Source organism: Ursus americanus, chromosome 1, assembly GCF_024610735.1.
Source record: "Ursus americanus isolate L20-20 chromosome 1, mUrsAme1.1.p, whole genome shotgun sequence".
Lineage (NCBI taxonomy): Eukaryota > Metazoa > Chordata > Mammalia > Carnivora > Ursidae > Ursus > Ursus americanus.
Window position 1 is genome coordinate 65,349,581 of NC_142127.1, and position 27,851 is coordinate 65,377,431.

Consider the following 27,851-nt stretch of genomic DNA (forward strand, 5'->3'; position numbering starts at 1 on the left):
GAAGAAGCAGGCTCATAGCGGGGGAGCCTGATGTGGGGGCTCGATCCCATAATGCCGGGATCACGCCCTGAGCGGAAGGCAGACGCTTAACCGCTGTGCCACCCAGGCGCCCCCAAAACCATTTTTAAGGTATACTGAATGCCACAGTTTAAAGGGTTGAAGAGAGAGAAGTTCCCTACTCATGATGTGCTTCCTGTCAAGGTGCCCTAGGCCCACACCTTATAAGGCAAGCGCCCAAGAGACACTGCTGTGGTTTGAACCACAACCAGCACACTTGACATTTCTATTAGAATAATGGGACCCGATTGCCACGGGCAGGAAGTCTTATCTTCCCAGCTGCCAACACTTGTGCCAAACCCTTCATCTCCAAAGAAGTGGACGGGAAAATGGAGGAGCAAGATTTTACAAGCCAGTTTGTGGGCGGCTACCAAGAAAGAACAGAAACAGTGGATGAGGTGACCGGGAGCCCTCTTCTTCCTATCACCCCCACCCTGAATCATCACAACGCACTTGTGACGTCGCAGACAGCCTGGCCTCGGCGGGCGTGGGATGCCCTCGCCCGCCCCGGGAGCCTCGAGGCGTCGCCGCGTTTCCACGCCACGGTCCCTGGGGAGCCGAGGGGGCGGCAGCCCCGCGGATGCTGAGGTCTGCGAGCCGGGGCCCAGCCCGGCGGCGAGCGCGACGGCCGGCTTCGCCCTCCCCTGCGGCGACCTCCGCCGTGCTCCCAGCCCCTCGCCGTCGCGCCGAGCCCGCGGCCGGACGCCTGCAGCCCCTCGGCTAGCCTCCGCGCCGGCCACCTCCGCCGCCGCCGCATTTTCCTCCTCCTCCTCCCCCGCCTCTTCCGTTTCTGGAGGGAAAGGCTGCAGCCTCCTTCGCTCCGCATCCCCGGCTTAGGTAATACGTTTTCCTTCTTACGTGCCCCTCGCGTCCCGCCACTGCTTCCCTACTCCTCGGATCTGGGTCCCCGGGCTGGGCGACCGGCACGCGCCCCATCGCGCCCGCGGAAGGTAGGTGAGTAGATGGGGGCCGGGAGGCTCCGGGCTTCTCCGCCCGGCCTGTGACGACCTCTGCCCGCGGCAGCCGGGCTGCCACCCGCCCCGGCCCGCCCCGCAAAGGGGCCGCAGCCAGCCCGGCGGAGGAGCTCGCGAATCCCGCGGCTCCCTCGGCCCGGCGGAAACGAGCGGAAAGAAATAGAGGGTGGGAAGGAAGGTTAGCGAACAACTTGGTTTTGTTTTGTTTTGTTTTTTAAATCGATCATCATTAGCACTTCTAGGTCGAGGAACCTGACAATTGTCGAGAGCAGTGGCCCAGGTTCAACAGGTAGATGGCGTAGCTGTCAAGCGCCCCTGGGTTTTGCTTTGGGGGATGCTTCTAAGAGTGTCCATAGCTGCTGGCTGCCGCTAGTGACCTACTAGATGAGTGTAAAATAGACATGATGGGACTATATTTAGAAAAGTCTTTACTTCCTTGCTTTTAATTCTCTGCATTTTGAAAGGCGGTTTTGTGAGATATGCATTCATAGTTGGTGTGGCCGGAATAGTAGGTGGGAAAAATTTAATGGGGGTTTGGCTGAGTCATGTACACTGTTGGACACAAAGAACATGAAAAAACAATCCCTAGATTATTTAGTCCTTCCATGAAGACTACATATAAACAAGGTGTATATTTTGAAGATTTCCAGTTCTAAAGCTGATTTTAAGGCGTTATAAGTAAAAGTTAGCTCCCTGTGTGAATGGAATTCACTTCAAAGAACAGTGGGTTAAGGCTATGTGGACAGACCACTTAAGTGGATCCCACACGTTGAATAAAACATTTTTTGGCCCTTTTCCTGTGATTCCTAACTTTGACACCAAACAAGTTGATAAGGATCAGCCCTGCTTAGCCCTATAATAGTCTAATGATGAAAATAATCCACTGAACTACTATTGACTGATGAATTAGCTAAGCGACCTCATTTTTTAACTTTAAAAATAGGGAATATAAAGAAAAAAAATAAAGGCAATGGAAGAGTTCATTTTTCAACACATATCTGTCTGAATTATTTAGAAGCTACTTTATTTTTAAGCTTTTGTGGCTTTTTAGACTAATCTTGCAGTTAGTTCTTGGTCATAAAAAGGATTACATAAGATGCATAAAGTTACACTTTTTGCATAGAATAAGCTACCATTTCTATTCATGCTTTTGGACTAAACCACCACGTGCTTGGAGACTGTAGCCTGGACTTGCCATTTGATGTGAAATATCTCATTACAAATTTAAATTATAATTATGCTTGTTGTAGTCCTAAAAAAAAAAACAAAACAAAACCGAAACTCTGTCTTATTGGACATAGAAGTACTGTGAAATGAAAGTTATAAAGTTATTCATTATGTATGTATTTTTCTTTTATTTCTGTCTCTGATAATAATTAGGAAATGTCTTATTCTACTTCATCTTGTAGATAAATTGTGTAAAAAATGATGCTATATAAAGTGATTAATAAAAATAAGTGTTTTCCTCATTTATTAAAGGTGAGGATGGTATATCTGAGAACTTTTTCTGGATGTGTGTCCTTCATAAATGTCCTCGTTAAAATATTTTGAATCTTGTAATGAAGCTAATAAAACTCTGTACATGGATGTTTTTGTTTGGCTTAGAGTTTAGAAACAAAAGCAGAGTTGAAGCATTTTTCTTCCCATCTCTGTGGTTAGCGTAGTGTTTCCCAAATTTGCCTGATTTAAAAATTACGTCTGGTGGTGGATACATGGGGAAGGGAGTAACAAAAGTGGTTTAAAAAGATTCCCAGGTTGCAACTTGGGACTTCCTGAATCAAAATCTCTATGGTTAGGAGATGATACTTCAAATAGGTCAAAATGATACAATTAAAAAAAAAAAAAAGGCAAGGTTGGGAAACACAGGTGGGAAATACTGCTGCTGGAATGAATAGCTGACATAACCTCTTCTCATTCCTGTACATAAAATGTTCTTAAATGGAAGCTATGGTTTTACCCATTTAGGAAATCTGAAACTTTTATATCCTTTTGTAGTCAGGCCTCCTGGTTACTGAACCTAGCAAACATTTTTGCATGTTTAGTCTCTTTTATGTGGTATGCAATGTTAGTTCAAGTCCTCTAATGTTATAGGAACCTTTTATTAATGGGCTTTTAATACAGATTCCTGTGACTAGTGAACTACAGCAAAAAAACGTGCTTGATTGTTTCTCTTTCATATAACAACTTATTTTCTACCCCTTTTGTGCCCTTATCTAGAGAAGACAACCAAGCAAATTTTAATAACTTATTTATAGCTTTTATTAAAATGACTTAACCCCATGCAAAAAAAAAAAAAAAGCTTTACTTGGGCATAAAATATGGTCAATTATATATAAAAACAAATTAGCAAAATAAAGTATTAAACATCTATAAAAGAATTTGTTAAGATGAATGACCACAATGGAAAGGGTCAGAGTTTTCTTTCCTTTTCTTCTCTCCCCATTCCTTTTATTTCTCTTGTTTTCTTTTCTTTTGAGGGGTGAAGAGGGTTGTTTGCTGGCTTGTTTTTACTTTTAATCAACTAAATATTTAAAATCTCCTAACTTAATTATCCAAGTTTAAATTAATGTAAATATTTGCTAATTTTATCAATAGATACTTGTCCTTTTCTTTACAGAGCAATGATGTAGGTTTCCCACAATGCTAATGAGAGTTATAATTAATAGCAAAAGAGTTAAATTCAAATGACCAAAGGAAACTGGTCTTTTAATATTGCTTAAGGAGAACCTAATTTAGTTACAGTGATGTCATAATTTTTCATTATCAGTTGCTTTTTAAATAGGATCTGATCTTCCAAATTCTAGAACACTTCTCAGTTTTTTTCTGGGAGTTTGTAAGAATCATATATAATCACATATAATCCCAGTTTGATCTGGGAATAACAGGTCTGTTTTAAAAATATGGCTGATGGTTGGGGCATCTGGGTGGCTCAGAGGTTGAGCATCTGCCTTGGGCTCAGGTCATGATCTCCAGGTCCTGGGATGGAGTCCCATGGCTGGCTCCCAGCTCAGTGGGGAGCCTGCTTCTCCCTCCCCCTCTCTCCCTGCATGTGCACGCGCTCTCTCTCTCTCTCTCAAAGGAGTAAATAAAATATTTTTTAAAATATGGCTGATGGTAAGCATCATTAATAGCAAAGAAAGGTGGCGATAGAAATGAAGAATCAGATCGAGAAGATAAATATTACCCAGCTTAGACAGTTATCCTTGGTGCAGGACTAGCACAAATGCAAGAGAATTTAGTAGATTTATATATTGGCTCTAACAAAACATTTATGTCTTTTTTCTATTTTGAACTTTTCAGGTAAAAAGGACTATATTCTTTTATTTGTGTTTCTTTAAAGGCAAATGTTACATTCAATATATTGGGTATTGATTTATTCAGCACTAGTAAATATCTGTTAAAAATCAACTTTTGCCTCTACAAAGTGGAAGTAGAATGACAAGAGGTATCCTGCTAAACCCAGTCTGCAAAAAATGATACATAACGTGATTTACGACCTTTGCTTTCCTGCTATAATATTCAGAGAATGTATTTTGGTCATGTTATTTTATCATTACAGTAAAAAAATAATAGCCATCTTCCAAAAAATCTGTAAAGAACTCCTTTGAATCACATTTTTACCTGTTATAACCTGAAAATTTGCATAATGCGTAATCCCTTATGGATGAAGTTGGGTGGAAGATAATCCTTTTAAACATGTTTATCTCCAATGGAATGAAAACCAATCAATTAACTAACACAACTCCCACTGTGTGTCATGAGGAGATGGGAAAAAAATGTGTATCCTGCTCTTAAGGAATTTATAGTCTGTTAGAGAATAATGATGGCCAGGCTGGCTTGGGTGAGGGCCTTTGGCCCTCATAATGTTCATTAGCCACTCCGCCCACACCCAAACTACTGCATATGAACATATAATCCAAGTATTAAAAACCAGTGTGATTCCTGTAAAAAATCAACTTCAAAACAATAGCCTAGTGCCCTTCTTTCAAACTAATTTTTCATGCCCCTCCCCCAACCTCATTTTTCCATATAATCAACAAATATTTAATATGCCCTCATTAGGTAGATGATAAATATCAACAGTTTTTAAAATGTGCATTTTTGGGGCGCCTGGGTGGCTCAGTCGGTTAAGCATTTGCCTTTAGCAACCGTCGTGATCCCAGGGTCCTGGGTTTGAGCCCAGTGTCAGGCTCCCTGCTCAGTGGGGAGTCTGCTTCTTCCTCTCCCTCTGCCGTTCCCCCCACCCCAGCTCATGCTGTCTCTGCTCTCTCTTGCACGCACACACACTCTCTCTCAAATAATTAAAAATAAAATAAAATGTGCCTTTTTGAAACTATAATTTTATTTTTTACTTTTTAAAAATTGTAGTAAAATATATATAACATAAAATTTACTATCTTAGCCATTTTCAAGTGTGTAATTCACCGGCATTAAGTACTCCCTTTGCTATGCAACCGTCACCACCATCCATCTCCAGAACTTTTTCCTCATCTCAAACTGATGCTCTGGACCCATTAAACAATAACTCCCCACTCTCCTCTTCCTCCAGCCTCATTAACCACCATTCTACTTTCTGTCTCTACAAATTTGACTACTCTGGGTGCCTCACATAAGTGGAATCATACAATATTTGTTCTTTTGAGTCTGGCTTATTTCACTTAGCATAATGTTTCCAAGGTTCATCACATTATAGAATGTACCAGAATTCCATTCCTTTTCAAGGCTGGATAATAGTCCCCAACTTTTATTTGGAAAATAAGTATAAAAAACAGGTAAGTTTTGAACTAGAACAGATCCTAGAAATCATCTCCTTCAAGCTCTGTGTCCCTCCTTTCCTTTCCTTTTTTATGTTTACAAAAATAAGGAACACAAATCCCTTGTTGAGGGACTTGGAACACCTGGTTGATTCAAGGCAAAGCAGAGCCCAAGAACCAGCTCTCTTATGGCCTAAACAAAAGCTTCCTATCCTACCAGGAGTCCCAGGCAGACAATAAAAGGCAAGTGTTAAATGAGTTGGTGCCAAAAGTAAGTGTTGCAGGTGTTCAGAAAAAAAGATAAAATGATTGAAAAATGTTACCTTTGAAAGGAAACATTGAAACAGATTTGAAGAGTAGTAAGACTAGATTCTGATTAACAATTATCACAACTAAAAATTATATCCTACTGGAAAAGATTCTTTCTACAAGTCCTACATCTCTTGTCTTTTCTTTCTGCCTTGAATTATACATTACATTTGTATTCTTAAAAATATGTATTCTTTCCTACAGTTAAGATAGTTACACTGAATCTGCTTCTATTTTTCATATTCTGTGGGATTTTGGACTATATTTGTGACACCATGGTTGTTCCAATCACCTCCTTGACAATATATATAAAAGTTTAAACATATAGCTGAAACGCAGCAAAAAGAAAACTATCTAAATGAATGGAGTTTCTATTTAGTGAAAATGTTCCTAACTCTGGAGAAGAGGCTAAAAAAGGGTCATTATCAAAGTTAAAGGTATTTTTACATAGTTTTCAAATGAATTCTGGGAAATCTTTGAATGGATACTTTAAGCAAGTGTCATGCTAATGTGGAATACTAATTAGGTAGGTCAACGCATTTTTTTTCTTGCCTGCATTTAATTTTTGTTACAAAGAAGGCAATGTAAGTTGACCCTTTAGCCGACCAGGCCCATCATTCTTGGTTGCAGTAGCTATAAAATTCCCTGTTCTGCTTCTGAGTAACCAGACACAGAGCTGACTGGTGCACCTCACGTTTCCTGAAATTGTCAGATAAAAATCAGCAGAGCGATGTTCCCTGTCCTCAATCTAGATCTCCTGAATCAATATATCCAGGGGGAAAGTCTAAATATCTGTATTCTTTTTTTTTTTTTTTAAAGATTTTATTTATTTATTTGGCAGAGAAACAGCCAGCGAGAGAGGGAACACAGCAGGGGGAGTGTGAGAGGAAGAAGCAGGCTCCCAGCGGAGGAGCCCGATGTGGGACTCGATCCCGGAACGCCGGGATCACGCCCTGAGCTGAAGGCAGACACTTAACGACTGCGCTACCCAGGCGCCCTAAATATCTGTATTCTTAACAAGTGTCGCAAGTAGTTCTTGATCTTACTAATTTGGAAAACACTGCTTCAGCACGAGATCCCATTTATAAGCTACCAGAACATTGGAGACAGGACATTTTTGTGGTCTATGCTTTAAGCAGCATCCGTGAGCAAAAACATGGATTACTGTGGTCTGCCAGCAGCCTTGATAGAGCTGCGGTGAGGCAGATTGATCAGCTTAGAAGTAGCATGTGTGCCAATGCAATCGAAGGTTAGGAAGGAGGGAGGGAGAAATGTGAAGATTAAATAGATAGATTTACATACCCCATATTTAATGTCTTTTCCAACGAAACCGAATTAAACTTACTATTTTGGTCTTTTAATCAACTAAATTAATCTTAGTAAGATAGGTCACCTCTAGATGACAAAGCATAACCTCAGATTCTGATTTGGCACAAAATGTGGCTCAGTTGCTAGTCATCCAGATACAACTTTGGTTCACTTTTGTAAAGGAGTACAGAATACACGTAGACTTTCACATAAATCAATATGGGCCCACATACCTAACAGCACCTGGGTGATGCTGATAAAGTCCAAGTACAATAAACAATATCGCGAGGATGAATTCCGTGTTTACAAAGCTAAGAGGAAGTTCATCGGCTGACATTTGTTGAACACCTCTCAAGTATATGCTAAGAGTTATAGGAAACCGCACGCACCTTTAAATCTCCTGGCAGACAGAGCACAGATAAGCAAACCAAGGTACAAGTGCTGGTGAGATGGGATAGAGATTTGGCCTGCCTCTCTGCTCCCATGGCCCAGGTGCACGAGATGAAGGGAAGTCAGGAATGGTTCCTGGAGGAGCCAACTGTTGCATGGACTGTCCTCTTTCTCTCTCCACACACACATACTTTTAAAAATACTTCTTATCGAATTAGAAATACAGAAAAGTATACAGGTTCTAAGGGCACAGCTTGATGAATTTACACAAAGTCAACCTACTCATGCAGCCATCACTCAGATCCAGAATTAGCAATGCCTAAAAGCCCCCTTCATATCCTCCGTCAATAACTCCTCCCGCTTTTCCAAGGGGAACCACCATTGTGACCTCTAACACCATAAGTTAGTTTTGCCTATTTTCAAACTTCAAATAAATTCGGTTGCACAGTGTACGTATTCTGTGGCTGACTTCTTTCCCTCAGCTGTTTGTTTCTGTGAGGCGCGTCTGTGTTGCTGCCTATGGTAGTAACTCGTTCATTCTCACGGCCGATGTGACGATGTTATCTTATGTGAACAGGCCACAGGTTAGTCCAGCTTCTTATTGGTGATTGCATTATTTCTAGTGTTATGTCATTCCAAATTATGCTACTCATATATATTCTTGTGCATGTCTTTGAAGACATACATGCATGAATTTCTGTTGGGTATATGTCTACGAGGAAAACGGTTATGCTTCTATTCAACAACTTCCAAATAACTTCCAACATTGGCTTTACCAATTTCATCCACACCCCAGTGTAGGAGTCTCATTGCTCCACATCCTCACCAAACCTTGGGATTTTTAGTCTTTACATTTGAGCTATTCCATTGGATATGCAGTGGTATCCTGTTGTGATCTGAAGTTGCATTGTCCTGATAACTGATGAGGTGGAATATTTTTCCGTATGTTTCTTGGCCACTTGAATATCCTCTTTTATGAAGTTATCTGTTCAAGTTTCTTGACCATGAACTGATGATGAGAAGGTAAGTTAAACGTCAGGCATAGAAGGCAGGTGGACGGGCATCATCAACCAGAGAAGCAGCATTTCCAAGTTAAGAATCTGCCCAGAGCAAAGGAGTAAATGGACAGATAGTGGGAAATCAGTTATTAAATACTAAACTTAGAACCTATGAAGTGCTAACAGCAATATCACACAGATCGAAGTAAAATAACACCAAAAGAGTACGGGTGGTCCCAAACTGTACTACATAATGGATTCTGAGAGATGTGTGACAGTTGCATACCTGAAGGTTGAGCATGGCTTATCCCCTGGAAAGGGAAGTTAGTTTCCAGCGAGCTAAAAGGTAGTATTTAAATACCTAGTAATGCTTATGATACAGTTCCCCTCTGGCAGCGGTAACAGCTGGGCAGATGAAAGATCCACAGTGGTATCAGGAGAGGCTATTTTTAGCATGTTGCATGTTAGCCCTCGCTGGTGGCTCCAGCTGAGCCGGTGGAGACCCCCGACATCCTTTGCGTGGGCCCACTTCTGTTCCCTAGCCCATCTGCCAGGGCGGCCACCACTCGTAACGCTACTACCTAAAGCAGTGCTGAGTAGGGAGCAGGAAATGGAGGGGGAGCAAAGTCTGTTTCCCCTACAACAGCAGTGTGTGCCGAGTGGAGCCTTGGCCAGCCCCTCGGCATGTGCCCACCTAGGGAGACTCCTTGACAGAGGCCACCACAAACACCTTCTTGTAAACACCCGGGTATCTCCTGGAAGTCTGGCCTTCTCCCCCAATGGCAATGACTGTCAGGCAGGGCCACCACACACTCGCTTCAAACTGTCCAGCGTCAGAGGACGAGTGAAAAACTGAATTCAGGATATGAATGGTGAGGGTGGGGTGGAGTCACTGTCTACTGGGCAAAAATGTAGGCTGTGTACAAGTCGTGGATTATCTGCAGGAAGAAACAAATGTCAACGGAAATGCTTTGACCTACTTGCTTATTCATGAGAGAGCAGTTCTGTTTTGTTGAGGGCCCTTATCCATGTGGTCACACTTCTGTCACTGTGAACAGCGAAAGGGCATGGCCAGCTTCTGGTACAGCCGGGCTCTTCACACAAGAGTGGACACACTTGGCCCTCGAATCCCCACAAAATATCCTGACAAAACGTCCTCCCTGACAGCATTATGATCCTGCCAAGCCGCCCATAGATGGCCCACCATGACGCCAGAGTAGTCGTGCAGCCTCTAGGAGCCAGGTTTCCAGCCAGACGCCCAGAAACCGAAGCAATCAGATCTGGCCTGCATAAAGGAACCTTATTCTGGGTCATTCAAAGAATCACAAGTAGTTCCCAGCCTTTGGGATTTAATGGACTAGTAAATTTTCAGAAAAGATTTCGGTGACCCATATAAAGTTGCCAGCCTCTTATTTTCTCAAGTAAGAACACGTGACTGTGGTTTCTGTGAAGTTGTATTTAAAAGCCATAGCTGTCATTTGTTATCCACTATATGCAAAGCTCTGGGCTGGGTACTTTTCCAGAAATATCTCATTTGATCTTCACAATGTTCTGGCAACTTAAGTATTATATCCATATTACAGATGAGGAGAGAGGCTCAGATCGGGTAAAGTAAATTACCTGATGCCACACAGCTAGTTAATGGCCAAGCAAGGAAAGCCTGCGTCTTTCCCACTATACTATTTATCACATCTGAAATATGTGTGTATTATTCAAATGTGATTTTTTTTTTTTTTTTTAGATTTTATTTATTTACTTGAGAGAGAGCGCAAGCTGGGCAGAGAGGGAGAGGGAGAAGCAGACTCTCCACTAAGCAAGAAGCCTAATGTGGGGCTCGCTCCCAGGACCCCGAGATCATGACCTGAGCTGAAGGCAGACATGTAACTGACTGAACCACCCAGGTGCCCCTCAAATGTGATTTTTAAAACACTGGTGTTTTGATGAAAGACAGAATGGTTAGGAATCAAAATTGAGTTTTATCTGTATAGAGAGATTTGGGCTTCCATGAAAAGTCTTAAGAGCATTTACTCCCCACTTCAATTTATTCAACATTTCTCCAACTGGAGATGAAAAATCCCACAAAAGCTAAAGAGACTATTTCTATCTGACATTGTGATATACTTACATAAACATACATTTGGTCTAATGGTGAGGAATATAACTTTTTTAAACCTGTTCCAATCAGGGACGCATGGGTGGCTCAGTGGGTTAAGCATCTGCTTTCAGCTCAGGTCATGATCCCAGGGTCCTGGGATTGAGTCCCACATTGGGCTCCCTGCTCAGCGGGGAACCTGCTTCTCCCTCTACTTGCCACTCCCACTGCTTGCTCTCTCTCTCTCTCTGAAAAATAAATAAAATCTTTAAAATAAAAACCTGTTCTGATCAAATATGCCTTGAAATAGGTTGTCACAAAGGCTTATGAGAGGTTATTTCAGTGTTCACTACCTCATTAATGATTTGGCTATTAAAGTGAATGGCTCCTAGTAGGAAAGATTGACTCACAGAATTAAATTTATTCACCATATAAATGGGGAGGAGAACCCTACTCCTTTTTTACTATTTGGCCAGAAAGCAAAAAACAAAGAAGTAGATTTTGTTGACATTTGCTAAGATTATCAAGGTCTTTCTTTCAGGAGAAGTGTTAGGGGATAAGGAGTAGTCCCCCAAATTCATATGTTGAAGCCCTAATCGCTAGTACCTCAGAATGTGACTGTATTTGAGACAGGGCCTTCAAAGAGGTGGTTAAGGTTAATGAGGTCATATAGGTGAGCCCTAGTCCAATCTGACTGGCCTCTCTATAGAAAGAGGGAGAGAGGGGCACCTGGGTGGCTCAGTCAGTTAAGTATCCGCCTTCAGCTCAGGTCATGACCCCAGGGTCCTGGGATGGAGCCCCAAGTCAGGCTCTCTGCTGGGTGGGGAGCCTGCTTTTCTCTCTCCCACTCCCCCTGCTTGTGCTCTCTTTCTGTCAAATAAATAAATAAAATCTTTAAAAAAATAAAAAATAATTAAATTTTTTAAAAAAGAGGGAGAGACACCAGGGATTCTCATGCACAGAGGAAAGGCTGTATGAGGACATAGCAAGGAGGTGGCCATCTGCACGGCACAGAGAGAGAGGCTTCCGAAGAAACCAAACCTGCTGACACTTTGCTCTTGGAACTTCAGGACTGTGAGAAAACAAATGTCTGTTGTTAAAGCCACCCGGTCCGTGGTGTTCTGTTATGGCGGCCCGAGCGCACTAATACTAGAGGAGTCAGGTATTTGGCCTGAGCTAAGCCCTTCCCACTGATGCCAAGGCAGCCAGCTAAGAGAGACATCAGTAGAAATGATGGATGGGATTTTATTATCTAGCAAAGATGGTTTACATTGAGAGTTAGCGGGGAAAAAATATTTTTTTAGAAAGGAAGTCAAGTGTCAGATAGTGATTTTAATGGTCAAACTAGTGACTGCTATCAGCTAGGTCTGTTTCTGTATTTTTGCTATATAATGTACCTTATAATAATATGCTTATGATTATTTACCCAATAATTACTCCTCCCCTGAGTTAACAGCTAAGAATTTATGGAAGAATTCTCTTGGCTAGAGTGCTGGCTAACGGTGAGGACATCTGCCAGTCTCCTGAATCTTGTCCCGGCCACTTCCTTAGCTGTGTGATTTGGGGCAAATTACTTAAACATCACATCTTGGTTTCTTCACCTGTAAAATAGAGAGGATAGTACTTTCCTCATCAGTTGTGTGTAAATTACATGACTCATATATATAAAGGGCTTAGAAGGATCCCTGGCATACAGTAAGCACTGAACTCATTAGCTACTATTTTCACTAGGGCCTCTCTCTGCACAGGGATAACGGGTAGCAGAGCCATTGCGGCTACATGGTTCCACTGAGCTCTCTGCCAGCATGTGCAGCCCCCGTGGACTCGCCAGCATGGCGTTCAAGAAGAACGAGCGGGCCTGAAGAACAGTAGCTATTAAATCTCAGTGTTCAGCATCATCTAGGAGGCTGACAAAAATACGGATTCCTGGGCCCTGTCCCCAGAGACTCTGATTCACCAAGTTGGGGTACAGTCCAGGAATCTGTCTCTTTAGTGGGCACCTTGGTTAGTTCTGATACAGGTGGTTCTCAGATCCACTATGAAGAAATACTAATCGAGAAGAATTTCTTCTATATTCAAAGCTATTAAATTATGGTAAATGTCATAACTTACTAATCACGACTCTATAATACATTTCATTTAAAGTATTTGAAATGTTTAAATAAAACTATCTGAGGTAAAAAATGAGCATGTAAACTTGCTTTTAAAAATCCTCTGAAAGTGGGGCCCCTGGGTGGCTCAGTCGGTTAAGTATCTGACTCTTGATTTTTAGCTCAGGTCATGATCTCAGGGTCGTGAGATCAAGCCCTAAGTTGGGCTCTGCACTCAGCATGGAGTCTGCTTGAGATTCTCTCTCTTCCTCTCCACTCCCAGGCGCACTCTCTCTCTTTCTCTCTCTTTTTAAAATAAATAAAATATTTTTAAAAAATCATCTGAAAAATACTTTCTGCATGTGTTGGTAAGAGTTATGGATAAACCTGAAGAAATTTAGCATGGAATGCAAACCTCAGTTTCTCCACAGACTATTGGAGTTATGCTAGTTGAGTCATTCCTGGTGAGGATGAATTGTCCAGCGCCCACCTCAGGGTTATGGCCTTAATGAACTGAGGTGAGGACAGGTGGGGAGAGATCTACGAAAGCAGCTTACGGAGAAGCAGGGAGAATGGTGGTTCAGTTCTTCTGGAAGCAATGGTTCATTTGGTGAGAAAGTAGCAGGTTAGTTGTGCGAATTAATCAGAAAGTTTTGCATGTAGATAATGATAGCTGTGAGAGATATTTTTAGGGAGCCAGGACCCTGAAGAAAGGCAAAGAGTGCTAGGCTCTCTAGGATGGCTGGAGAAAGTTTAGTCCCAAGTTGAAACTGGTCGTTCAACCTGGAGCTTGACAAAAATATCATAGTGTTTCCCAGGATCAGAATAAAGAGTGATTAAGGTTGGACTCTAGGATAACTTTGGAACTGAAAAACCTGATTAATGTGTTATGATGAATTCCTAAAATCTGTACACCTGTTAACTGCAGGACTGAAGTTTGCAGGTGATGCTTCCTTCCTACTGGTCAAGTTGCTGTGCCCGAGTTGTGGGATGATGGTCATTATTGAGGAAATAGAGTAAAGTTCACAGGGGAGAAACTCGAGATCCCTGGGGCAGCTACGCAGAAACTTACCAGTGCTAAGCTGATGAGCTTTCTGTGTGAGTGAAGGGGGAGTGCTGCTTCCTGGAGTTTGTAGCCTCTGTGAGTAGCTCACCTGAGGGTTCCGAGAGCATCATGGGGCAAGTTTCTTGGTTATGCAACAGTGCAATGGTATAATGTTTCTTTAAAAAAAAATTTTTTTTTTTTGGTTTTAGTAAAGTTGAGGAAAATAGACAATACTGATATTGTTTATCTAGAAAGCTTTCAAGTTAGAGCCCTTAAAATCTTCATGCTGCTTTTCAGATAAGCTATTTGGATACTATTGGTTCACCAGATTATTTTCTCTTCACTTATAATCACTTAGAACATTTACTGAGAAACTAAAATTATCTAAGTTATTGAATTTATACTTTTGGGGCGTGTGTATTCCAAGATCTGTATGTATCCATGTGTGTATACATTTTATGCGTATTACTTTTAATTTATGTTTGTAACTTCTAATTTACAGCATACAGGTGCCATTATTTCTTTTTGCTACTGTAAATAATATTAATCCTTCTTTTGCAGAAATATCTTAACCCAACTCTGACTTTTTTTTTTAACACGAATTAAGGCAAAATGGAATTACTGGTTAAAAGTAGTGACATGTCTAGGGATCTTAATACATTTTTCACAGACACCTTCTAGAAGCCCACTTGTTTGCATGCCTTAGAGCAGAGTATCAGCACGTGCTTCGACGTGCCTGCAGGAATGAATGCTAACTCACAACAGCCTTGTCCACCAAATAGTAAAGGAGGATGTCTTGTTTTTATTCACTTTCCTTTTCTTGCTGTTGAGGTTGGATATATTTTCTTATGGTGGTTGACCCATAATCTTAAGAAAATAGCATTTTGGGGGCAACCTGAAGACAAAGCAGCTGTGACCATTCACAATTAACTCCGTTGCCACTGGCATCGTTGTATCAATCCTCAGCCTCCAAGAGCCCATTAAGGGCATTTTTTTTTTTTAAGACGGAGGGTGTTGATTATGAGACTAGAGAGCGTGGGCTTGTGTGTAAGACTGACTCAGAGCCCTGCCGTTTAGGCTTGTGTAACCCTGAAGAAGTTACCCAATCTTTCTCGGCTTCGGTTTCCTTGACTGTAAAACAAGGCTGACAGCCCTCACCGTAATTCTAACGATGACATCGCACGTTAAGCCTTTTGAAGCTTTCAGACAAATGTAGCTACTACTGAAAAATGAGAAACGTCTCCTAATTACCCAATAGCTCAAGGTATGACAGCATACCTCTGAGAAGCCAGAACTTGGAAGTCCCAGCAAGCTGCGCGTTTTACTTTATTCTTTAAACATGTGCAGCAGTGCAGATAGTGGGACCTTTTTTTTTTTTTCATTAAAAAAAATGTGGCTGGAAGATAGGTTGGCTGCCAGCCCAAGAGTGGCCTCAGAGTCTTCCAGGACACAATGGTACTTGCTGATGTGGTGCTTAGTACTTTAGAAAGTTGGCCCCAAACTGATAGGATAAATCCTCTTCCACTTCGCCCTTCTTCCCAGTATGGTGAAAGAAAGCATTACTTCAAGTGCCACGAAGCCGGTGTGATCATTCTAAGGTTATTCCAAGACTTGGGCTTTTCTTTTAACATGAAACAAAGACGTCTTATCTATCTGCCTGTCAGTTAGGGATTTCTGAGGTAGATTCCCAAAGACTTTCTTTCACTGAGAATTCAATTCTTTGCATGATGGATTTTTGAGACTAAACGTATCTTTTGAAGCATTTAAAAAAATAAGTTTCAAATTTTAGGTGCTCTCTGGTCTTCCCCACGGACGGTGTGACTGACACACATGGGCTGTTCAGCCCTGCTGACCAGGTTGACCGCCAGATGGGTTGTTTAATAGTCCCAGATGCACCCTGACATCATTCCCTGAACCGCTTTCTCTTTCACATTCTTGTACTTTTCCAGCTGACGGCCCAGGGGGTGGGTGCCAATTCCACCAGCAGCTGCAACTGGAAAGCAAGGTTCAGAAATGTCAGATATCCTCCGGGAGCTGCTCCATGTCTCTGAAAAAGCTGCCAACATCGCCCGGGCATGCAGGCAGCAGGAAGCCCTCTTCCAGCTGTTGATCGAAGAAAAGAAAGACGGAGAAAAGAACAAGAAGTTCGCAGTTGACTTCAAGACCCTGGCTGATGTACTGGTACAGGAAGTTATAAAACAGAATATGGAGAACAAGGTAAGAAAGGTCACAGCCAAGGTAATTGCAAAATATTTGCCTTGCGGTTTTTTTTCCAGTAGAAAAGCATGCCTTTTCCTTTTCCCTCCCCACCTCAGAATACTAGCATCTAGGATTCTAATAAACAACTTGGGTTTTCCCCCCTTGTTTTGACTGCAAAATTACTAAAATGTTCATTGCAGGAAAAATTAAAAATACAGGAAAGCAAATACAGAAAAAAAATCACAGTTCTGACAGCTGAGGAGAAACATTTGGTTATGGAGCTTTTATTTATTAATGAGTTTCTTTTAAATAAGTAATACACGTTCTCCAGAAAAATAAGCAAAAATAAGAATCCTTAATCCTACCCCGAGAGAGAACCACAGTGATGTTTTACTAAATAGTGTAGGGACATTTTCCTTCTATGTGTATTTGTGAACATAGCACATTGAATTTGTTTCAGTAGAAATGAGAGCATACTGTTTTATTGACTTCTTTTTTTAACTTGACATATCATGTCCCACCTGTTGATGTCATCTTTTATCTAATGGTTTCCTCAGTTATGGGCTGGTGCAGTCCTGAAGACTGAAAATCCCCATTTATTCTAATAGAAGATCATTGTTTCTAACTAACAATGATTGTGATTCTAGGTATCTTAAGCTGGCTGGGAAAAGAAACTATTCATAAGTAGTAATAACAAATAATAACACCAGCAGATACTTATGAGTCCTTACTGTGTCAGGCACTTCTAAAGGCTTTAAATGTATTCAATTTAACAGTTATGATTTTATGAGGTAAGAACTATTATTTCAATGTAACGGGTGAGAAAAGGGAAGCACAGAGAGGTTAAGTAACTTGCCGAAGGTTACCCAGCAAGTGAATGGCAGGGCTGGCTCTTGAACACAGGCTGACTCCCTCCAGAGTTTACGCTCTTTGCAATACTATGTTGCCTTTATGTGATAATCTAATAATTATACATTTTTTTAAGATTTGGGAGGATAGAACTTTACGACAGAAAGCACTACAAAATATTGGAATAGTTCCTATTGAAATTCTCAAAATATTGGGAATCATATGGAATCATTTAAGTGAATTCTTGACCATGGGCAGAAAGGGAATAAATGGCCCCTTGAAATCTCTACACACTATACTTTTTCATGCTCTGTAATATCTGGCTCCAATAAATGAAGTATATTTATTTTTGTTACTTATCAAGGTATTTGGGTATAAGGGATCATTGAGCAATTGAATTAGAAATGTATCTATTAGTTAATATTTGCCCCAAAGCAGTTCAGCACTTGTTCATTCATGAAGTATATGACAGGACTTATGAACAAAGAAATGATATGCACTTGTGGCTAGATAAGACGTCTTTGTTTCATGACCCGTACATCCTGTAACCTCAGAAGCCGGTCTTTAAGCAGGCTTGGGAGACAGAGCTGCAGCCCTTGATGAATGGGCTCATTGCAGCCCCTGTTGACTTGCACTGTTCTTCCAAAGAGGGAAAAATAACAAGTGGTAATGGGCACTATTAAAATTATTGGCCATCTGCAAATTTCTGAGTTCAAATATTGGAAGCATTTCCTTGCTTTTGTTCCCTGAGAACATCACCCATATCATGATTCAGCATATAGTTGGAGAAAAGTTCTCTTTACTACAGAGGGGATCAGAAGCAAAATGTATCCAAAAGCTTCCTCGTCCTGCAGAGATGAGAGAAGATTCTTACTTAGCTCCATTTTTTTTTCATTCTATATTGCTGCATTAATTATCAGTCAATAAAATATTTCCCTTCTGTTTTTGCTATATTGCCTTCCTTGCCTGAAGTCCAATGATACCCCCAATAGGTGCAGAAAACCCCTGAAAATGAAAGCAAACTAATGTTATCCTCTAAACTTAATTAGTAGTCGTCTCAGGTACTTGGGCAATGCTACTACTCACAGAAGCTACGAGGGTGCTGTTGAAGAGCGACAGTTAATACGTCTCCTTTGCAAATATTCTAGTTCTGTGGCCATTAGCTGGAAGGATGAAGTTTCTAAAGTATGGCAAACTCAACAGAACATAAGGAAAGCAGACTTCTACCATGATCTGGACTTCCTGGAGGGGCAGGGGAGCAGGAAACTGTTAGAAAACTAAGTACTGAACCAAACTGACTTGACTTTTTATACTCGGACTCATTTCTGGAATTGTAAATTTCTGAATTTCAGATCCAGTTGTGCTATTTAATTTGAAGCACAAAATAAAAATATGATCAGAATCGACCATGTATGTGGGATTTGGGGGGGGGGGTTGTTTTTGTTTTGTCTTTATTTTGTTTTTTGGTTTCTTTGTCATACTCTGAATCATTCAGTTTCCAGGCTTGGGGAAAAAGATTTTGGGAGAAGAATCGAATGAATTTACTAATGATTTGGGTGAGTATAATAATTTGAATGTATTTTTATAACTTAATTATCTTATGGTATTCTAATTTTCAACAACATCATGAAATAAATGTTTGGAAGCCTTTCCTGTAAATAACATATTTGAACGTTAAGCTTCATTCAGTACCTCAGAATATCATGCCATTTACATTACAGAGGTGTAGTATCTTCAAATTATTTAGCAAGCCCACATGTATTCTTTTAGCTTTAAATAAATCCATAGCACTTAATATATGACAATCTTTGGGGAAGGTGCATGGCCCTTCGGGAATCTAGCAGCAGTTGAGATGCTCTCAGGAAGATGCACATTACATGGACAGTTTTAGGTCCAAGTTTTAAGCCCATTCATGGGCCTCCTGGCGAGTCCACAGACCTTGCCTGAGAATCCAGAGAGGCCCCCTCTCTTGAGCAAAGAAAATGTGTTCACCTCATCAGTTTTCTGGTCTCAGAACCTCTGTAAAAGGAGTGGGATTAAAGAAAAGGGTCCTTTTAGTACCAAATTTTAAGTCTTTAATTAGTTTCCTGTGGGCCAGATTATCCACTGGTGTCCCTCCACATTTCCCACATGGTGGAGAGAAAATATCAAAATCTCTGATCCTTTACAGCAAAACAAATTACTTTAAGTTTGTCTGGGTGTTCTGTTTGTTTAATGGTAGAAGATTAAAATAGTGAACTTTATCATTGATCATGTGACCAGTAGTTAATCACCCAGAGGCACAGTTGCAAAGAAAAAAAAACCTAATTTCTGGATTAACGCTGGAAGATTGTCTCCTTCATGGGCTATGTATTACGACGCAATTAGTTCTATGATGCTCAGAGAAATCTCATTTAAACTTAAGGATAAAAAACACCTGTGAATAACTGATAAGAAATCCTATGCTTGAAATCCTGTGTTTGGCTACCTCCAACACAGTTATTTTAATATTTCACTTATCTAGAATTATAGGGGCAAAAGACATTCCACATGCATATTCCTGAGAGCCGAAGGGGAGGATGAGGTTAGCACGCTGGGGGGCAGAGAAGTGCAGCATGGGATGGAGGAGGTAAGCGCAGGCAGGAGCAGAACGCGAAGTCTGCAGAAGGAGTCTGCATCTTCCTCTAAGTGTGATGGGGATTCGCTGGAGCATCTGAAGCACGGGGTGATGTGCGAGGAGTCGCTCCTTGCGTTGATCCCGTGACTTTTCCCGAGCCCGGTGTCGGGGCTTGGTTAAGTGGCAGTGATGAGCCTCATTATTCCCCAACTTCAACAGTTCAATTAAATTTGAATTTAACTTCACTAAATGCAACGGAATGTTTCTTGCTGCTTCCAAGCCATCACTGTAATAGAGTCACACTGTGCTTCCCAAGCTTTAGTGATCACACGAATCACCCGGGGAGCTCTAGAGCTCAGCTGCGGGAGGGGGCCTGGAGTTCTGACTGTCAGCAGGCTCCCAGGTGATGACGCAGACGCTGCTCGCCCTTGAAATGGCCGGGGTAGCTGGGAGCGCTTGTCTGTGTCCCCCAGAAGCCCCCAAAGTGCCAGGTCTTGTTCTTTTGAAAAGTTCATATTCACCACTGCTCTTTTTGTTGCTCTCAGTTTGCCTATTTCTGCCAGCCTCTTTCCTCCCTTTTGTTGGGAGCTGGCGCCCAGGTTCACCAAGGGTCTAAGAAGCATGCCTGAAGTGATGGTGGAGCGCCTGCATTTGGTAACCTGGTGTCACTGGGAGAAGTAGCTTTGCTTACGTCCCCATTTCCAGTGGGGCTCCCAGAGGAGAGCTATTTCTGTGGATGTCATTTCAGGCCACACAGTTTGCCACATGTGACGATTAGTTATACTTCATCTTATCGTACTTTACTGAGCAGAAACACTTTTTAGTTAAAAGCAGTATCACAGAGGGAGATAGAAACACTTCTGTGTGCTGATAAAACCTCTCCTCTCTTCAATAACATGGGCAAACATTAACAGGTTGACCTATGTATATTAAGAGGCAAAAGGCAAAAAACATAAATATCATCAAGGACTCGGTTCAGGGGTTCCTAATTGGTTCACAAGCCCCCTTAGACTCGATACAGAATTGTGTGCATGTGCCCACGTGGACATTTTTCTGGGAAGACATTTCTTTGATACTTGGAATGCATCCCTCACTTATTTTAGGTATATACGTGACTCCTGGGCACTGTGACCTTGTGAAGCCACCTGGGTGATTCTGGCAGTCAGCCAGGTTAGGAGCCACGAGTATGAACATTCCGCCCTCACCTAATCTAAGTGCACAGCTTCTGCTCCCCCCACCCCTCTGTTGTTTTCCTCCCAGGAAACTCTTGGGATGTAATGGCTTTTAATGTCTTTATCCTAGGGGAGAAGATCACCCTGAGACTGTGTCCAACAGAGGAAGAAACAGTAGAGCTTCTGAGCAAAGTCCTTAGTGGTAACAAGTCGGCGTCTGGAGCCTTAGCCAAGGTAGTTCATCAGGATGTCACCTTTACTGACCTGACTCTGGATTCAGTAGAGATCAACATTCCACAGGACATTTTGGGAATTTGGGTGGATCCCATAGGTAAGTAGTGGAGAGTGTTTGCTTTTATTTGTTCTTGTTAGTAATCCCTTTGTGGGGGAAGGCTTGGAAAAATAAAAATTGAGCTTGTAGTTAAATTCTCCTAGAAGTCTTTCACATTTGAAAGTTGTAAAATGAATAATGGAGAGTGGAGGTCTGTGTGTGATGATGTGTTGTTATAGATACGTGCATATTTATAACATTTCCAGAACAGTTATGTAGTTCTGTGTGTCTGTGCGTGTATCAGTGTACACACACATACATATATGTAAGGCTGAATTAACTCTCTTTGAAAGACTTCAGGGGCCAGACTGGTAAAGATAACGGAGTAACAAAGCGATAGAGGCTATGACTAACTGAACGCACCTGCCGTTTGAAGAACAGTCAGCTTTAGCAGATTGTTGCCAATAGGAGTACGGTCCAGATTTTCAAGTTTTTTTTTTTTTTTTTAAGATTTTATTTATTTATTTGACAGAGATAGAGACAGCCAGCGAGAGAGGGAACACAAGCAGGGGGAGTGGGAGAGGAAGAAGCAGGCTTACAGCTGAGGAGCCTGATGTGGGGCTCGATCCCATAACACTGGGATCACGCCCTGAGCTGAAGGCAGACGCTTAACGACTGAGCCACCCAGGCGCCCCCAGATTTTCAAGTTTTTAAAGAGAAACCAAAATCCAGGTTTTTAAGTGGTGCCTCCCAATTTTTAACCACTGACTAATTCCATTAAACAAGCAAATAGTCAAAACCACTGTGTAGATGAAGCAAAACACAGCTGAGTGGGACTCACAGTTTGTGAGCCTTTTGTAAATTTACCTAATATTTTTTTGATCCTGACTGTGGTAGAACCCTAATCTAAGCTCCGTGTTAAGAGTGTAGGTCTGTTTCAGTGATGCTGTGAATACAGCGCCCTGGCTGTTGATTTGCAGCGTCCCTCCTTTCTTTCGTTCCCACTTGCTGGCATATTCCACCCAACACGACGGGGACCATTCCCAGGCAGCTGCCCCATCCTCCCGTCTTGCAAGCATACTAGTATAACATTACCAAATGCCTTCAATCATCAGGGAATTCTAGAACATTCAATCAGCGGTTTACATATGCAGACTAAGACTCTTTCCCACAATCTTTTATCACTTCATGGTCAATTAGCATTAGTTGAGGTTTCTGAGGGACAGGGATCTCCTATGTCTTGGTTCTATCCTGAGTTGATTCTGTTAGCCAGCTATGTGGCTCTTTCTGCCCCCCACACTCTTAACTGGGTGTTAACTCACCAGATGTTGGCAGTCAGCTGCTGGCGTGCATGTCTCTTAAAGAGAAACCTGGTTCCTCAGCTTGTTTTTCACAGGAGCACCATCAGTTTCTTCCTTTTGTGCCACCGTCATGGTCTCTTTCCTTCTTCTACTTTGAGGTACCAAAAAAAAAAAAAAAAGAAAAAAGAAAAAAAAAAAGGTAATTCCACCTCCAAGAGCTTTCTGTAAGGAGATTTTCCCATCCATCCATATGATACTTGCCCTTTGATTAGAATCAAATGTTATCCTGACAACTGGTTATCCAAACCAGTTATCCTGAGTCATTAGCTTTTAAATGCTTTTGACATGTGATGAATATTTGAGTGCTTATCGTATGCAAGGTGCCATGCTAGATGCCACAGGAGGTAGAGATGCGTCCTCCCCCCTCAAGAGTTCCCTTAGAGTTGGGGAAAATGGAACACAAGTGTTAAAAATGAAGTACGAGGGGTCAAATAACAATTCGATACAAGTGACACCCAAAGGTAAAACTTGATTGATTACTCTCTCAGTCTGTTCAGGCTGCTATAAAGAAATACCGTGGACTAGGTAGCTTAGAAACAACAGAAACTTTTTTTTCAAAGTTCTGAAGGCTGGGAAGTCCAAGATCAAGGCGCTGACATGGTAAGATGAGGGCCCTCTTTCTGTTTTGTAGCTAGCAGCTTCTCGCCGTGTCCCTGCATAGCACAAGGGACTAAGAATGTCTCTAGAGCCTCTTTTATAAGGCACTAATCACATTAATGAGGGCTCCACCCTCAAAGTCCTCACTTACTAATAGCATCCCCTTTGGGGGGTTAGAATTTGGGGAGGACACATTCACACCATAGCAGTTACCAAATTAGTAGAGGACAGAAATGATACAGGACAGAGTTTATAGATGTATCTGTCATTATCTTTTAAATAATCATTTCCTGAATCCAAACAAATTTGCTTCATCTTTTTCAGATTCCACTTATCAGTATATAAAAGGTTCTGCTGACATTAAGTCCAACCAAGGAATCTTCCCCAGTGGACTTCAGTGTGTCACCATTTTAATTGGTGTCTATGACCTACACACAGGGGTGCCCCTGATGGGAGTCATCAACCAACCTTTTGTATCACAAGACCTAAACACCCTCAGGTAAAGATGAACATCTCTGGTAGGCTGTGGTTTGGGGAGTTCGCCACCTCAGTTTTGCTCATTGTCTAGATGACCACTTGACATGACATTACCATGACCTGATACACTGAGGTATTCCTACTAAAGCCTCCAGGTTTGACTTAAAACTCTTTCTCTTGTCAGTCTCAGGTTAAATATAATTTTAGTAGGGGCTGGGTGCATGCTGACAGAAACTTTTAAAGAAAGTCTATCTTGGAGAAATCATAGTTTTGCATTTGGAATATGTTCCCTGTTTTCTAGAATCCATTCAAGACCAGATTGATAAAACAGTGGTAACACTGTCTTCCACTACATTTGAAACAAGGTCGATGCTATCATTATACAGCCAAGTCAAACATTCATGTAATTTTAGAAGAAATTCAAAACAAATACGAAAATTATCCAATGAAAAGACGAGTAGGTACAGCCTGGATTAGACCTTGACTATGGGGTACTCTCCCTATAAATACTGCCTCTCCCCTTCTCCCCCTTGCACAGACTCCGGCAGGGAGCATGGTGGTGGCCAGGCTGGCCGTTGCCTCTGCTCCATGGCCTGTACTTGGGTTGATTCCAGCACATGGTAGAGTCCAAGTGGAAGCAAGCAGCTTTTCTCCCGAGGTTTCAGTTTTGAAACAGGCCCTATCTTTCCATGTGTATATGACTACACATTTTTGTTGAACTTTGAGTTGCTTTTACGCAACTAAGATTTGTTCTTTAATGGACATAAAGTACGCCTCTGCAATTTTGACATTTTGTTTCTCTACCCTGCCTTCTTTCAAACTGAAAATGTGTCTCTGTTATCTTTAAAGGGTTAAGAAATTAAAAAGAACTAGGACTGGATGCAGACATAATCGTGGCCTAGAAATGCTTGGCAAAGTAATTCGTGCTGCCAGTTGTGGGGTGAGGCTTCCTGGACTTACATGAGATCCCAGCGCTGACTGACACACTCAGTTATATTCTGTAGTTCAGTTGCCCCCTCTGTAAATAGGGTAATGACCCAACGTGATAGAATAAGTTAACCATGGAGAAATAAGTGCTACTGGTGGAGTTGTGACCACAAATAATGAGTCCATCTTTCTTGGTGTGAAAGCCAAAGTGGAGCTAGTGAATAAGAGAATGAAAAGGGGTCACCAAATAAAGAAAAACTGGTAAGGATGGTAAAAGATTTGCAGGTTGAAAAGAGAGTTGGTTTATCTGTTCATTTTTTTCCTATTTAACTTTAAACGTGAAAAGTGGCAAATGAAATTCTGCTGTGTTCCTGGAGGCCAGAAATCCCAGAGATACTTTCCCATTGTCCTAGATCACATCTAAAACCCACAGCAGGGGCGCCTGGGTGGCTCCATTGACTAAGCATCGGTTGATGAAGCAACTGCCTTCAGCTAAGGTCTTGATCTCCAGCCCCTGGGATCGAGCCCCCTTCCCCTTCAAGCCCTCCCCCCTGGGGGCTCCCTGCTCAGTGGGGAGTCTGCTTCTCCCTCGGTCTCTGCCGCCCCCCCCCCCCCGCTCTCTCTTGCTCTCACACCCTCTCTCTCTCAAACACATAAAATTAAAAACAAAACAAAACAAAACAAAACCACAGCATTTCTAATCCACAGCAACATGGCAGCTGCAAGCCTGAGTTACTTTCACGAACGAGTGAGCTGCTTGCTCTCTATTTCTAGGCTGCAGGGTATCGAGACTCACTGCATTATCTATTTTCACATCCTTAAGCTGGAAAACAACATGAGTAATAAAAACAAATGTGGTAGCCTACCTCGCCAAACTGAAAAGCTCTCTTCCGCAGGTGGAAAGGACAGTGCTACTGGGGCCTTTCTTACTTGGGGACCAACATCCATTCACTTCAGCTTCCCGCCTCTAAAAGAAAGAGCTGTGACACACGGAGCCGGAGCCGAGTGCCTGAAGACCGCAGTGCCGAGGCCGAATGCTCCCACCGGTTTTCAGCCGTCATTAGTACAAGTGAGAAGGACGCTATCAAAGCCGCTTTGTCACGTGTGTGTGGCGAGCGCATATTCCCAGCAGCTGGGGCTGGTTACAAGAGCCTTTGTGTCGTCCAAGGCCTTGCTGACATCTACATCTTTTCAGAGGACAGCACGTTCAAGTGGGACTCTTGCGCTGCTCACGCCATACTCAGGGCCATGGGAGGGGGAATGGTGGATTTAAGGCGATGCCTGCAAAGAAGTTCCGAAACGGGGCTTGACTTGCCGCAGCTGGTGTACCACGTGGAAAACGAAGGTGCCGTGGGCGTGGATCGGTGGGCCAACAAGGGAGGACTGATTGCATACAGATCAAGGAAGCAGCTGGAGACATTCCTGAGCCTCCTCATCCCAAACCTCGCACCTGTGGGTACGCAGACATAGACCAACCCGTCCTCGGGGCCTCAAAACCCAACTGTGAAACAGTTTCCCACATCTCTTATCTTCTGGGGATAGCTTTGTCCTACTGATGGTCAGCATTCTCCTTCCTCTCCTGAGGAGCATTTTTCCATTATGTGTTCGTAAGAATGTTAATTTCAATAAATGAATGGTATTTGTGCAGCAGTTAAATGTGTGAAATTCTTCACAGTGGATATTGTGCTCTTACTGTTGCTTGAAACACTTCAATGAAATATCGAAGAGGAAAAATGTCTGCTCAGTTAGTAACACTCCTCTGAGCATCTAAGTCTTAAGTAAAATGTCACTGAAATATTAGGGAGAGCACAAAAAAACGCTGTGCTTGGGTTTTGTTTCCTGTCCTGAAGGGAAAATCTGCAGCTTTAGCCTTTGGCAGAACACTTAGAACTATGAATTTGATGCATAATTTAGCCAAGTTCATGTACTTTCAACAGTATTCTTATGTTTCGTTAAAGAATTAAAGCCTGGAGCACTGCATGTCCCCTCCTACTCTCTCTCACAGTCTGTCTTTCACATGGGCACTCTCTCTCTCACACACACACTCTCTAATATTCCCTCATTCTCTAATATCCTCACAGACACACTCCGTTTCTATCAGTACGGCAGAAGGGGATAAAGACGCTTCTGCAATTCTTGCAATTTTTACACTTCAAAAACCAGGGGTAGAGCTAAATATAGACAGTCCTTGTGTCTACTAGAATCCCATATTGAATGTCCTCTGAGGGGAACGTGGACATCTTTTCCTATTCGCTTTAGCAGCCTTGGTAAGGACCCAGTGCCCCAGCTGGAGGGATCGACTCTCCGCTCTGATTTCTTTCTGCCTTGCGCCCTCTGGGGGCCAAAGGATATTTCTACAGCAGCTTCTATTTTTCTATAATTACAAACAAATGAAAATGACAAACTTTTTTAATAGTATTGTGTGGCATACAGCAGATGCAATAATTAGTTGATAATCCAGCTATAGCATTTAAAGCCATCATTGTGCTTTGTGATGGATTGTTGGCTCTCGACCTCTATATGCTTACCACATAGAGTGTTATCTTAAAGGTTGATTTTAAATAAAAGTGAGCTCATTCTCCACGAACCACATTAAAAATGAAAGCCCAGAAACTAGTCCTGCTCCCTGATATGCGCCAGAATGGAGAAGCGGAATAGAGTTCAAGAAAAGGCATTTATTGTCCACATGAATTTTTAGAGCATGTAGATTATCAGTAAAATGCAGTGAGAACAGTCCTCTTCAATCCGGTCTGAACAAGCAGTTTATCAGTTTATAAGAGAAGAAGAGCTAGATAAGACCGGAAATCACGTCTTCTCTGCTAACATCCGCTATGCACGCTCCCTGCCAATCTGCAGGAAAGCCAAGGCCCGCCCTTGAGCGTGTGTCTGAGGACAGGTCTGCAGTTTTTCTCACATAAACGACACCCTGGGAGGATGATCTCTAGTATCGACTTCTTTAGAAGAAAAAACTTAAAAATACTTGCAAAGTGATCTGAGGACACATTCTGGATTTAAAATTTTTCCCTCTCTGTTTACAATTGTCTCATACTCTATTGTTTTAAGACTCACCTTTACCACTGGCTGGCTCGGTCTGTGGGGGGGATGCAACTCTTGATCTTGGGATTGTGAGTTTGAGCCCCATGTCAGGTGTAGAGATTACTTAAAAAAATAGTCTTAAAGAGAGAGAGAGACCTTTATCAACCCTTTCCAAAACCTTTAATTCTTTGTTTTCAAAATCATGTGCCATCATTTTATATGTAATTACTCTATTAAAAGTACAATCAGGATGTATAGTTTTGGAAAGTAGTCAACAACTCTTGGCAAACATACAACTCACTTGACAGGAATGGGGGTGGGGGTGGTGATGGACGGTGGGGCAGGAATG

The 27,851-nt window shown here is 42.1% G+C and overlaps 2 protein-coding genes across 4 annotated transcripts in view; one reads left to right on the forward strand and one right to left on the reverse strand.

The window, feature by feature from the left end:
* The first annotated feature begins 306 nt into the window (after positions 1 to 306).
* Positions 307 to 26,116, forward strand: INPP1 (inositol polyphosphate-1-phosphatase). Of its 3 annotated transcripts, none has more exons than XM_045806343.2 (6): positions 307 to 1,011; positions 15,967 to 16,234; positions 18,561 to 18,621; positions 20,964 to 21,164; positions 23,387 to 23,561; positions 25,363 to 26,116. In XM_045806343.2, the coding sequence occupies exons 2-6, from the start codon at positions 16,031 to 16,033 to the stop codon at positions 25,934 to 25,936; spliced, it is 1,215 nt and encodes a 404-aa protein (XP_045662299.2). In that variant the 5' UTR covers positions 307 to 1,011; positions 15,967 to 16,030; the 3' UTR covers positions 25,937 to 26,116. The 3 variants fall into 3 exon arrangements, with proteins under 3 accessions (XP_045662299.2, XP_045662298.2, XP_045662300.2); XM_045806342.2 differs by having other exon boundaries at positions 307 to 894; XM_045806344.2 differs by having other exon boundaries at positions 885 to 1,007.
* The window catches only part of LOC123798143 (uncharacterized), a 57,489-nt gene continuing 36,371 nt past the window's right edge, over positions 6,734 to 27,851 (reverse strand). Inside the window, exons 7-8 of the mRNA XM_087853392.1 lie at positions 22,427 to 22,556; positions 6,734 to 8,892 (exon numbers count right to left, since the gene is read on the reverse strand). The gene's annotated coding sequence lies outside the window, so the exon portion shown is untranslated. The remainder of the gene's footprint in view (positions 8,893 to 22,426; positions 22,557 to 27,851) is intronic.